Source organism: Propithecus coquereli, unplaced genomic scaffold (assembly GCF_000956105.1).
Source record: "Propithecus coquereli isolate 6110/MARCELLA unplaced genomic scaffold, Pcoq_1.0 Scaffold298, whole genome shotgun sequence".
In the NCBI taxonomy this organism is placed as follows: Eukaryota; Metazoa; Chordata; class Mammalia; order Primates; family Indriidae; genus Propithecus; species Propithecus coquereli.
This window is the reverse complement of record NW_012148596.1, coordinates 1,192,147-1,204,781: the sequence shown is the minus strand read 5'-3', so window position 1 is coordinate 1,204,781 and position 12,635 is coordinate 1,192,147. Positions and strand designations below refer to the sequence as shown.

Here is a 12,635-nt window from a genome sequence, read left to right as displayed (position 1 = left end):
GGCCCAGAACTCGGGAGTCCAGGCTTGGTCCTGCCCTCCCCAGAGCCATCTTCCTCCTCCTCCTGGCTCTGGAAACCAGGGCCTCTGGGCCTTGGCACCCCATGAAGGGCTGTGCAGCAGAGAGTGTCTGGGATCTGCTCCAGTCAAACACCCTGTGGTTCTAGAACTTCCTTTAGCCTCAACAGCACGAGGGTGCTGAGCACTCTGCTCTTCCAGAAAACCTGCTGGTGTCTTCTTCAGATGTGTCGTCCGGTCAGAAAAAAGAGTGGCCGATCTTCCCTGGCGTTGGCCGTCTGGAACTCATCTCGCAGCCGGAACTGCCACTCGTCCTCAAGCTCCAGGCGGACGACCGTCTGGCGGAGCGAGCTCCGGTCCTGGCAGATCACGCACAGGGTGGCACCTGCGCGGATAGGGCAGAGGCGTGGGAAGGAAGAGGGTGAGTTTACTCAGATGAAAGTCACCGCCTGGATTCTACTGGCAGTAACAAGATCGGCCACCGCTTGGAAAGGCAAAGTCCCTTGTTTCTTTTGGGACAATGTATAATCTTAGCAAGACAGACAGTACGGCTGGCACATGGCGGGTTTGGTGGGGAGACTCCATGGAGGCAGAGGAAAGCTGAGCATCGCAAACCAAGCGTCCTCAGTTCCAGCCCTCGGCTCACATCCCCGCACACCCCACCCACCCTCCTCACCCGCTTCTTCACCCAGCCAGAGCCTGCCCGCCCGTCCAGGCGGGGGCGGCCCCACTGTCCCCGGCCTCGGCAACTCTCCCTCCCTCTCCCTCCTGGCATCCAGCGATACATCAACCAGGTCTCCTTCATCTTCTCTCTCTCCTCCCTCTCTGCACGTCCGATCCTCCCTTTAGAGGAAGTGTTTCCTGATGCACAGACACTCTAGAAACCTCTCAGTGTTCCCTGAGGCCTTGTACACTGCTGGTGCCCATTAACTACCTGCTGGAGAGGAAGGTCAGAGTGAAGAACCACCAAGGAAAGTGAAGGTCAGTTAGGGACCGATCGAGATTGGAAACACAGACTGGAAATCATTTGTTTCAAAGTCATGCAGAACAAGAGCTTGCCATTCTCAGCCGCTCCAGCATGGAAAGGAGAAGGACTAGCGTAAGAGCACAGGAGCACGCTGTGGCTCCCAAGGCGAGGAGGAAGGACCCTTCTGCCAGGAGGAAGCAGCATCTAAGGGGACCGGGGCACTGACGTGAAGGATTTTGGAGGAAAAGAAACACAGTTGGAAATACCTGCAGTGCACCTGAAAGAAAGGGGGATGTGTCTTGTCTCTATCTGGACAGGAATGTGGGAAAGAGCGCCCCCCCCAGAACCCAGCCCCAGCCTACTTGGTGGCCGGGGCAGTCGCTTGTCCTCTCTGAGCCTCAGTTACCCACTGGCAGCAGGACTAGCCCCAGAGGACACCTCCCCAGAGGCCCCAGGTGATGACAGCCATTCAAGTCAGGGTTCAGGATGGAGTAGGGTAAGTTACCTTTCAGAAAATGAAACTTTTTCAAAAAGCCAGCTCCCACAAAAGAGTCACAGAGGTACAGCAGGAGCCCACTAAATATCAAGTCAGAGCAGCTGATGTTTAAAGAGTGGGGCCTGGAGCTCACATAGCAAACAGAAATCTGAAAAAGAGGGGATCCAAGAGAAAAACACCGTTTCCCGTAAAATGCTCAATAACATCATACTCCGGGTTTGCATCTAATAAGTGCTAACTACTTGGTCAAGCTCAAGATTTCTGGGGGGCCAGAGATATTTTCACGTTATTTCCAAATCTATATCCTAAAAATCAGTTCCGGGAGATTCATCCAGATTATGTATACATGGATTCATTTGGGAATGGAAATGTTTTGGCGTCAGAATTGGGTTCGACTCCTGACTTCTTATATCTGGGCAGCCGTCTCAGCGCTGTCGCCTGGCTATTACCAGCTGTAAAGTGGGGTAACCACCTGAGACACAGTCGTTGACCAGTGAGGACTCAGAGCCCTGGATTCTAGCTCATCTGTTCCAGGATTCTCGGATTTACGCGTTCCACAGTGCCCCCTCTGAAGGTCACCTGAGATCCCAGGTTAAGGTAACAGTCGACGGACAGCACGGGGTGGCCGTGGTTCTTCAGCGAGAGCGGGAAGAGGCGGTGGCTGTGGTGCTGGAGGAACTTCTCCAGCAGGAGCTGGGCGGGAGCTGCGAGGAACGTGTGCTTGCTGTCGGGGGCGCAGATGTACTGGGCTGGCACGACCGCCGCAGAGTTCTCGGACACCTGCACGGGACGGGGGGCGTCAGGCCACCTCCGGCTGCCCGGAGGGGAGAGGGCCCCCCCAAGGCTTCTAGGCTGGACCCAGGGCCTTGGTGCGGCCCCAGCAGGGAAGGTTGCGTAGCTCAGGGGAATGCCGCAAACGGGGAACACATGCTCCAAGAATGAAATCCTCTGTTGAGAAAAATGAGGTTTTGCCGAAGTGGGACACGTGCAAACTAACCAACGTGATCAGTAAGAATCAGAGACATTGATCATTCCATGCAGGAAACTGGCTGTCTGGTCTAGAGTGAATGACAGAACCATGCATGGACCTTGGAAACTCTTCGCCACACCCAGTGACACCTGCCTCGGGGAGGGTCAGTGCCGGGGGACCTGAATACGGCCCATCCCCACATCCCCCGCCCCAGGGTGGACACCTGGGCCATGGGCACTATGTCATTGGCACGTTTTCCATGCTGCGGCTGGAGAAACCACATCTAATATACATAATTAAAACTCATCAGACCCTCTGCTGGACACCCTGCAATGACTCCTAGAGAAAAGTCTAGAACTCTCCCCAGGCTGATAAGGCCCACCTACTTCCCCAGCTCCTCTCGGCCACTCTCCTTCTCACCCTCCTCGGTGGCTTCACCCACGTTCTGCCCCTGCGTGGGCGCACGGCTCTTGCTCTCCCACCCGCCAGTCTCTGCTAGTGTCACTTTCTCAGGGACTCTCCTTGCACAGACTCCCCTACAGTCCCTGTGACACACACTCCACATTTGGGGTGCTTCTCACTACAGTGCTGAACTAAATATTTAACCTCTGTCTCAGCTGCTGGGTATACACTCTGAGCAAAGGGATTGGGCACTCAGTAAATATTTAATGAATAAAGAAATGAAAAAAATTAAGTGATTTCATTGATATGTAAGATCATAAGACACTACTAGCTTTCCTATATATAATCGATATGCACTTAAACCTAATGGAAAAATAAGATTACGTCCAAAATAGGAATAAAGAGAAAATACCTGAGAGTTTTAAGTGGCACCAAAGGACATAAGAGAAAAATGAGCTTTAAAGGCACATCCAGCTCTTTGGCAGAAAAGCCTTAATATGGTGAAGATCCCAAATTAAACTACAAATCTAACACAATTTTAATTTAAAAATCTCAATGGTGGTAGCAGGTGGGGGGCTTAACTCTGATTCCCAAGTTCTTCTGGAAGTACAGGCCTTTTATTAAAAGGTCTTGCGACTTTGCAAGAGAAATGAGGATGGGCTTCCACGGGCAGAGAAGGCTTCGATCCCTCCCTCTGAACCACACAAGGAGTTCGCAGAGGCCAGCAAGGACAGAGGCTGGAAAACGCAGCTGGTACCAAAACTGGCTGATGGTGTCAGGGCAAGATTCAAGACAGACAGAAGGTGACAGAGAAAGGGGCTGTGGCCCACAGGATCGGGGAGACCTTCAGGCAGAGATACCCCAGTCTGCATGGTTTCCCAGAAGACACACAACTCTCGGGTCTTGCTGCAATTTGACATCTTAAATTCCCCCGGCCTGCTCAGCTAGAACAGACACAATGGGATCATGTCTCTGCCCACCCCGAGGCTGGCCTGTGGGCAGACAGCATGGCCATCAAACTGGCCTGCAGGGCCATTCAGTTATGTGGCCAGGCACCAGCCCAGGGCCCAGAGAAGAGCGTGGCCCTAGACCTCAGCCAGCACAGGGCGCCTTGGTGGTGGTCTCACACTGAGCAGAAGCTGACAGGACAGAGTTAAAATCAGAGAGCAGAAGCGAAACCTGATGGAGCGTCCCTTCTCCGGTTGATCACAAACCTCTGCGCACACTCCCCAGTGGTCAAGCTCCGCCCCGCTCCCGAGACAGAGCCGACGCGTCCTCTCCCGAAGGCTCCCACCATTTCCGTGCCACAGCAGGGGAGGCAGGCAGATGCAGAGGCCTGCCCAGCAGCAAGCCACACTCACCTTGGACGTGATGTGGAAGGACCTGTGCCCGCCCACGGCTATCTGCTTCTTCATCACGCTGAAGCGGTTGAACCGGCAGAGCAGGAGGCCGGCGCTGTGCGCCCGCAGGTTGAAGTCCACGTCGTCGCACATGAACCTGCTCAGGACAGAGGAGGAGCAGGTGTGACAGGACACAGCTCACGTCCCCATCACAGCCCCCAGACACCCAGAGTGTGAGCCCCATCCTAGGGAGCTGCGAGGGTGGGGTGGGCTTCCAGCCTGCCCCAGACCTTACGCTAGAAGGGGTTACCAGGAGAACAAACGAGGCAAAGGGCAACGTCCGTGTACCAGGAGGGGCAGCGTGCACCTGAGGCTTGAACCACGCAAGCACTGCTGTTTGATGACCACACGCCAAGTGCAGGCACCAATACTACCTCTCTGATCTGTTAGAAAGAAACGACAAACCCCCCAGGGTAAAACACCAGCCATGTTTTATAGCTGAGGAAAATGAGGCTCAGAGATGAGTCGCCTGCCTAAACCGCAAAGCTGGTCAGTGGCAGAGCCCAGACTCCAGCAGGCCCGGCAGCCTGGCTGCAAAACTCCCCGGCAGGCCTCTCGGCCGCGCCCACAGCCTGGCACACCCAGGTGCTCACGAGTATCTGGTGACTGAATTATTCCGGAGACGTGAGCACGTCTGTGGCGAGATGTTTAGAGAACATACTACAGAAATTACTTTATCCTTGTCTTCAGTGCTAGAGCTCCTAAAAGGCAACATGTCAAGAGAAACACATCGCACAACGTGACTCACTAAAGTGAAGTCTCACGAGGACCGATGAAGTTGAGTGATCTTATGTGAATACCAAAAACATACGGCACTAGAAAACTAAGACCAGAAGCAGGGCCAGGCCAGTGCTGCAGGGTGGAAGCTCTGGCCCAGGCGGGCGCTCGGGGCAAAGGGGAGGGACCTGTCCAAGCCCGACCTGAGGCGACCTCGGCTCAGGGCTCCATCCACCAGGGGCCGCGGGCGCGGGTGCTCACCGGTTCTGGTTGTACTGCACGTTCTGGGTCAGGTCCACGTTGAGGATGATGAAGTCGTGCACGTGGCAGCGGGAGAAGGGCTCCCGCACCTGGCTGCCCCTGGTCTTGCTGGACCACTTGCGCAGGCCGATCAGGGCGTAGTGGGTGATGTTGGGGGAGGCCTCGATGTGCTGCATGATGTACTTCAAAGAGACGTTCCTTTCCGACCAGGAGAACTCCCTGCTCGAAGGTGGGAGAGTGGCGTCCCAAGGTTGACATGCAAGCAGCAGCCAGGGGCCTTGTGCGGGCCAGCCGGGACTGGCCTTGCGACTGGACACAGACACTGGATGGCCAGCGTGGCTAGAACCCAGCACGACCCCCGTGGGGCCAGGCACCCTGCTAAGCACGTCACATTTGTCATGCTTCTTCCATGCGCTGAACACGCTTGTGGACCATAATTCAGTTAACCCTCACAACAGACCTCTAGCGTAGGTGTTAACAGCCCTGGCAAAGACAAGGAGGCTGGAACCCAAAAAGATTCGGTCGTTTGCCTCAAGTCACGCAGCAAATAACATCAAGCTAGGAGTCGGCAGTGAGGCTGGCGGGCAGGGCGGGGCTGCGAGTGGCAGGAGGGGGACTTAGGGGAGGATGTCCCTTTCTCCATATGGAGTTGGTTAAATGGGCGTGCTCAGTTTATGGAAATTTCTGTATATACATTATACTTCCTTTTCTGTATGTATATATCACACTTAATATACAGTATATGATTTTCTGTATGCTTATACTTCAATAACGATTTTTTTAAATTAAAAGCAAGCCAGGGTTGGACTATGAGTCCACTTGCGCTGCACCCAGGGCTCAGGCCTCTGCACCCTGTGCCTTCTGATGGAGGGGCCCTCTGGTCCTCGCGGGGGGACAGCATTCCCCAGTCAGCTCGTTTGTCACTGCAGCTTGGGGGAGGCGAAGCTCTCAGGACACCTCACCTGCTTCTCTCCCCGGCACAGTCGATGTCCACCACGTTCCACATCACGCAGGAGTCGTCCGAAATCACGATGAAGGGCCAGATGTCCTGCGGCTTGATCCCCAGCTCCTCCTGCCGGTTGCGCTCAAGCTCCAGGTTGTGGTAGGACAGCTCCTTGATGAGGAAGTGGGCAGCGCCTGCCGTGGGCAGAATGAGCCGGCTCAGGCCTGTCCCCCGGCGCCAGACAGAGCCCAGTGAGACTGCCAGTCAAGGCCCCCCAGACATGCCGGCTCCAACTGTCCTAACGTGCCACCTGCCACTGCCCATGGCCCTCAACTCAGGAGAGAGACTAGAGAGAGGCAAACCCTGCTCTCCAAGTCGTGCTCACACTTGTCTTTCTTACCCTTCTTTTCTAACCACTGCAAATATGAACTGATAACCAAACATCGGGGAAAAAGGAATATTCATAGGAAAGTCAAACAAATCAAAATAGCTCTAAAAGTTCAAAAACAAAAGGCTTGATGCCAAATATTTAACTCTTTCATCTCTGGAACATTCCTTCTCTCGAGTCTTCGTGCACAGAAACTGCTGAGCAGAGTGTGTTGGGAACACCTACCCACGCCGGCGCTGTTGAAGACGCTGGGCAGCACCAGCATGATGTGGTTGGGCCAGTATTTCTTGTAGATCGCCATCTCGTACTCCTTCACGACCAGCACGTGCAGGTGGCTGGCGCCGTCCATCGCGTGGTACAGGTTGAAGAGTCCGTGCTCGTGACGGCCAGTTGTGGGGGTGAATGTCGGACTCTTGATGTACTCGTGACTCTGCAAAGTACGGGTATGGTGAGGGGTGTTTGTAAACGTGTTCGCAGTCATTCCCCGCCCTTGACGCGTGACTCTGCGGCTTCTTCCATCACATGTCAGAGATGACTGCCGTACTGCTAGAATCCAAGTTGGCCTCGTGACCTGCTTTTACCAATAAAGTGTAGGGAAAATGGCGCTGTGCCTGTTCCGAGTCTGCCTCGGGAGGACTGGCACGTGAACAGTGGGGCCAGCATGCTGGAGGGTGGGACACCACATGGAGCAGAGAGGAACCTCCCTGCTGAGGCCACTCTAGCCAGCCCGCCCGCTGACCTGACAGCTCGCCGCGGACTCCGAGCGGGTACAACTGATTCAGAACAACCGTCCATCTGGCTGAACCAAGCGGAACTGTTGGCCCACAGAATCAGAAGCTAAATAAATGTGTGTTTGGAAGTGGTTTGTTAAGGGACAGAAACTAACTGGCATATATCAAGCAGCCAAATCCATGACCCTCCCATACCGGGCTCTAATACTGTGCTCTGAGTACACGTTACCCCTGTGTGTCTTTGATCCTCCTCACACGGTGAGCACGACACCCCCGATCACTTTCCCACGTAGCTAGACAGTTACACACTCAGGCAGCAATATCTCTTATGTAACTAACTAGGTTTTCTTCAACTCCTTCTTTAGCAATGAGCTCATCTGGCCAAGCCAGGGTTTCTGCTCCCTTCGAATTGTCCAAGCACCTGCAACAAAGCTGTGCATGCAGCTGGTGCTCGTGGCCAGTTCTGACGGGAAAGCTGGGATGCAGGCGGAGAGAGGGAAAAATCCCGGCTCTTATGCTGTTATAGATCCAGGGGGTATCACTGCAACACCCCAACTCAGCCCCTGGGTTAGGAGACACCTCACAGTGAAAGCCTCTTTGGTGCTTTACAAATGTTTTCATTGCTCAATAACAGACTGCTGGTCTGAAAGGCCAGGTTCAACCGCACAGGGGCCCGGCACTCTGGAGAACGAGAGGCAGCCTTCTACGCGTGGCCTGTGTTACTGGGACTAGTTCAACAGCAGGGGTGGACTCAGACGGTGAGGCTGGAATTGTCAAGCCAAGAGCCCTGCAAGGAGCATCTCTGTAAGAAGAATAGTGGCCACAGAGACAGCGGATTACTAAGAATAATCTTTTCAAAAGATAAAGGGAATGTATCTTTCAGAGATATACAGTGACATATTTATAGATGAAAAATACATCTGGGATTTACTTCCAAACAACACAGGAAGGGAGATGAGGACAGAAGGACAAACGAAACAAGGCTGAAGTTGGGGGGGTGGCCCTCAGGGATTCACCGTGCTGTTCTGTCTGCCCAAGACTGTTCACAACGCTCCATGACAGCGAGCGTTCAAGACAAGTCAAGGGGGGACAAACGTCTCTTCCAGGCATGGTGCTGGCGCCTTCCTTACGTTGGTTATTCAAAATAATTTTCGCCACAAGCTTTTCCAAGCGTTATTATTGCCTCACTTTACAGGTGAGGACTCTGAGGCTCAGGGATATTAAGTGACAAGTCCGAGTAACACAACCAGTAAGTGGCAGAACAAGACTGAAACTGGAACCTGAGTGCCTCCATGCGCTGCGCCAGCCTGCTCCAAGCTCAGTCACTGCGTCGGTGCCTCTACGCTGCTCCACGTGCCCCGACTCATCAGGCAGCTACTGACTCTAGCGCCCCAGCTCGGGGACCACATGAAGCCACTTGGATCTGCCCCACCGCAGCCTGGGCCGTACCTTGTCTGTGACGAGGGGCAGCCGCATGCTCTCCAGCTGGCCCCCGGGTTGGCTGAAGACGAAGTGGTGCTCCTTGGACTTGGGGATGATGAAGTGGAGCTGCACCTCCTCTCCCAGCATGGAGTAAGAGAAGGCAAAGGCGTGCAGGCTGGACTCGTAGAGCTGCGGGGTGCGGGGAAAGGACGGAGCTTGTCATCAGGGTCCGCCTTGCTTCCCAGGAGATCCCAGGCCGTCCTGCCACGACACCACGCAGGTGACGGCCGCCTCCACCCCACAGCATGAGAAACCCACAGGGTGGCTCCAGTGCAAAGTGCAGATGCCCGGGTCTGGCGACGGGGCCAGCACACCCAAGGCCACGCACACGGCAGAGCCTGCTCCGTCCCCAACCCCGATGGTGCGGCCCCCAGCTGTACTACGCAGGCGCCAAGCCCTCTGGACTCTGGATCTGACCCAGCCCCGTCATGGGTCACCAACTGAAGCGTTGATGCTTTAATTCTCATAGATGTATTTTTCTATCATAGTTATCATGCACAGTAGCACAGCAGTAAGATGACAGCTGCAACTGCTTGCACACTTCTGTAACACTGCGTGCCAGGCCCTGTTCTGTCCCTTTCCTGTTGTGATTAACAGTCCTAGGAGTGGGTACTGTCACCACTCCCCTTTTATAGATGTGGAAACTGACACTCAGAGGTCTTGGGCTCACTCCTGTCCACAAGTCTAGCAGCACTTTAGCCACTTCCTCCAGCCTCCACTTACCAGCCACCCCCATTCCAGATCTGCGCACAGGCTGCTCTCACATGTGGCCCGCAGCCCGGCCTTGCGCTCCCACGGGTGTCCTCTCAGGGCCCTCCCCACTGCCGGCCCTCCCCGCACATGCTCTGGGCTGGAGAAAGGCAGACCTGCCCACAGTGGCCTTGAGCTCCCGCTGTGGCTACAGCCACACAGCCTTTTGGCAGCGGAGATGAGGGAGAGAGAGCTTTGACTTGGGGAAGGAACAAAGGAGGATGCAACCAAGAAGTTTCACAAGAAAGGTCAGGGGAGCCCTGGGAGGTGAAGGAGATGGGAACGGCGTGAGCAGAAGCATGGAGGCATGGAGAAGGCAGCCAGGAGGTCATGCGCCCTCCACGTCCCTCACCAGCTGGTTCCAAGCCCCTGCACCCCCCAGGCGTGCTCCTCTCCAACTACAGCCCCCAGACCTCAGTGCCCCCTGAACACGAGCCAGATGTGGCCCAGCCGCCCATGGCACAGGCTCCTGGTCCCTCCCACCCTGCTCTCTCCCTCTGTTAATGCAGCCCGAGGGCTCCACGCCACAAGTCACTGCTGATGCTTATTGAGATGACGAGGACTTACATCCTCGAGTCCTTTTCAATTCCCTAAATTTCAAAATCAGGAGAACGTCTTCACAGATATTTTTTTCTGCCTTGAAAGAAAGACTCTGTCTCCAAGAAGAAAGTTAGGAGAGTTTATCTGGGACAAATGGGATTATTGATTATTTTGATCCTTTAAATAATTGTTCCTACGTCCTTAGGAATTTCATCAACAAGAAAATTGCATACTTAAAAAAATTAGTATGGAGGAAGACAGGTGCTACTTCCTTGGCAGCCAAGCTCAAGGCCAGGCAGACTTGGGAGAATCAAAGCCTCTGGCTGCTGCTTCCCTCTGCAAAAGGGATGGAGAGAGAGGCTAGTGCTCAGGCCTCGGGCCTTTTTGGAAGCAGCCAGAACATCGGCTGTCCCACCTGCCTCACTCCCCTGCCAGGTGTCTGACTGGCTCCCACCGGCTCCGGCTCTCTCCCTCCTCCCTTCTTTCCCTTGAGTCTGAAATGAAACACTAAATGTAAGATATTGCCTTTTGCTTATCAACAACCAGCCTCCACGTGGCTGTTAAGATACTAGTCAAAACTTCAGCTTTGCCTGTATCTGGCTCTACCCAGTTCTCACTGCAAAAGTCCCCATATCCCTCCTCACGGTGCCTGGGCCTTGGTCGGGTCTCTGCCGGCCCCTCCAGCCTCCGGGCTTGAGTCTACCCGCCCCGCACTCGGCTCCAGCGACACCCAACGCAGGTCACTTCCCATCCCTGAGACCCGGCCTCCCCTCCTCTGTGCAGGCTGTTCCTTCTGCCTCAGCCTATTCTTACTGATGCTTCCACATCGTCTCCTCTGCTCCCCACCCAGACAGATTTCGTTTATAAAATGGGGACAACGAGGCTTTAGTGTAAAATGAGAAACTAGATGGGACAGTTCCTAACCAGTGCACCCCGAGTGGATTATAGGTGTGGCTTCAGGTTACCAGCCTGGGCTGCAGACTGCTGGAGCCCTGAGTCCGTAGCCTTGTCCATGTGTGTGTCCAGGACAAATATTTTCTACCACGTAGTACAGCTGCGAGGGACTGACACGTAAAAAGTGCCTGGGCACGCTGCCTGGCACGCAGTAGGTGCTCAGTGAATGCAGAGTCCTCCCCTTATCAGTACAGTTCCTCTGCTCTTTCTGCCTCCTTCACGTGGTCCTGAAGTCCTGCTGCCATGCACATCTCCCTCCCGGACGGAGTCTTGAGGATGGGGACAAAGCGTACTCATCTCTTTCGTCTCTGCGGCCCCTGCGCCTGGTACATACGAAGCACTCAGCGAGCGCCTGCTGCACCCGACTGACTTTGGAAATTGCTAGGACCGAAAGACAAGATGACCTGCACAGCCAGGAGACCTGGCCACAGACAAACCTGCAACCCCAGGAGAACCATTGTTCTCTGGTGCCGGCAATAATTTAGACTACTGAAGGGAACCGAGGCTGCAAGTAGACCAGGAAGCAAGGGCTTCCAGAACTCTCCATCGCCCACTCTGGAATGAAAGCACGAAAGAACAAGGGAACAGATGAGGTGGGCAGAGGTCAAACACCTGGGTGGAGCCACGGCAAGCGTGAGCCGGGAGAGGGCCTGGCGCCCCAGGGCCTACCTGGTAGCGGGGGTGGAAGCCCATGTACTGGTGGCACTGCTCGCAGTGGTGGTACGTGTTATACGCCGCGTATTTGGAAAGCCTCATCCGCGCCGTCTGACGCCGCACGTAAAGGTCCTCCGGCTTCCGGGACATCCCTCTGTCTGCACCAGATTCCCCAGCGTTAAAGAGCAGCAGGAAGAAAGCAAATATTTCATCCCCTGCCTGCTCAAACCAAAATTAACTGGAATGCCCAAAACAACCAGGCAACGATAGGACTTTGTGTGGTCACCGAGGGTGGCCTCTCACAGACCTGGACCCTGAGGGGAGGTGGCGGAACGAAGGGAACGACAAAGTCTCAGTGGGATAAACCAATGGACTGTTCATATGTGTCTACTTGTGGACCTAAAAATGTTGTATAAACACCTATTCAAGGAGCCACCACGTGACAATTTAAATCAATCGTCAATACCACCAATTGCAATACTTAACATGCAAATACCATATTGCAGGTGACTTGCCCCTATTTTTTCAAATGGCGTGGCAGGATTAAGGTGAACACTAAGCCTTCGTTAGAGACTGGCCAATGAGGAGGACCCCAGTGAAAGCAATCTACTCTGAAAGCAACAAAGTTGTTGGTGTAAACTGGACACTGGTGAGTCTCCCGCTGCGTTTGCCCAACTTTTCTAGAGCACGTTATCATCACACCGGCCCCTGCCACGCCGCGGAGTACCGCGCAGACACAACCCCGAGGAAGTCGGTGGTCTGGGAGGCAGGGAGAAAGCTACAGGCTGAGCGAGGAGAGGGAACACGTGTACCCACTCTGTCATGACAACTCCAGATTCATAAGTAAACATACACGTCGTCCACCCTCTATTAACCAGGGCCTGTGGAAAATTCCGACCATGACAAATCCACAAGCGTGCTGTCGCCACCATTCGTGCTTCCTGAGCAGCACGTCTTTCTTTCCC

At 54.5% G+C, this 12,635-nt stretch overlaps 1 protein-coding gene across 1 annotated transcript in view; it reads right to left on the bottom strand.

Annotated features, from left to right (window-relative positions):
• Positions 1-236: 236 nt before the first annotated feature.
• The window catches only part of GREB1 (growth regulation by estrogen in breast cancer 1), a 69,037-nt gene continuing 56,638 nt past the window's right edge, over positions 237-12,635 (bottom strand). Inside the window, exons 23-31 of the mRNA XM_012648896.1 lie at positions 11,686-11,828; positions 8,740-8,901; positions 6,785-6,989; positions 6,191-6,365; positions 5,229-5,447; positions 4,212-4,347; positions 2,058-2,258; positions 1,488-1,626; positions 237-400 (exon numbers count right to left, since the gene is read on the bottom strand). Of these exons, the coding sequence (XP_012504350.1) occupies positions 237-400; positions 1,488-1,626; positions 2,058-2,258; positions 4,212-4,347; positions 5,229-5,447; positions 6,191-6,365; positions 6,785-6,989; positions 8,740-8,901; positions 11,686-11,828 (1,544 nt within the window). The remainder of the gene's footprint in view (positions 401-1,487; positions 1,627-2,057; positions 2,259-4,211; positions 4,348-5,228; positions 5,448-6,190; positions 6,366-6,784; positions 6,990-8,739; positions 8,902-11,685; positions 11,829-12,635) is intronic.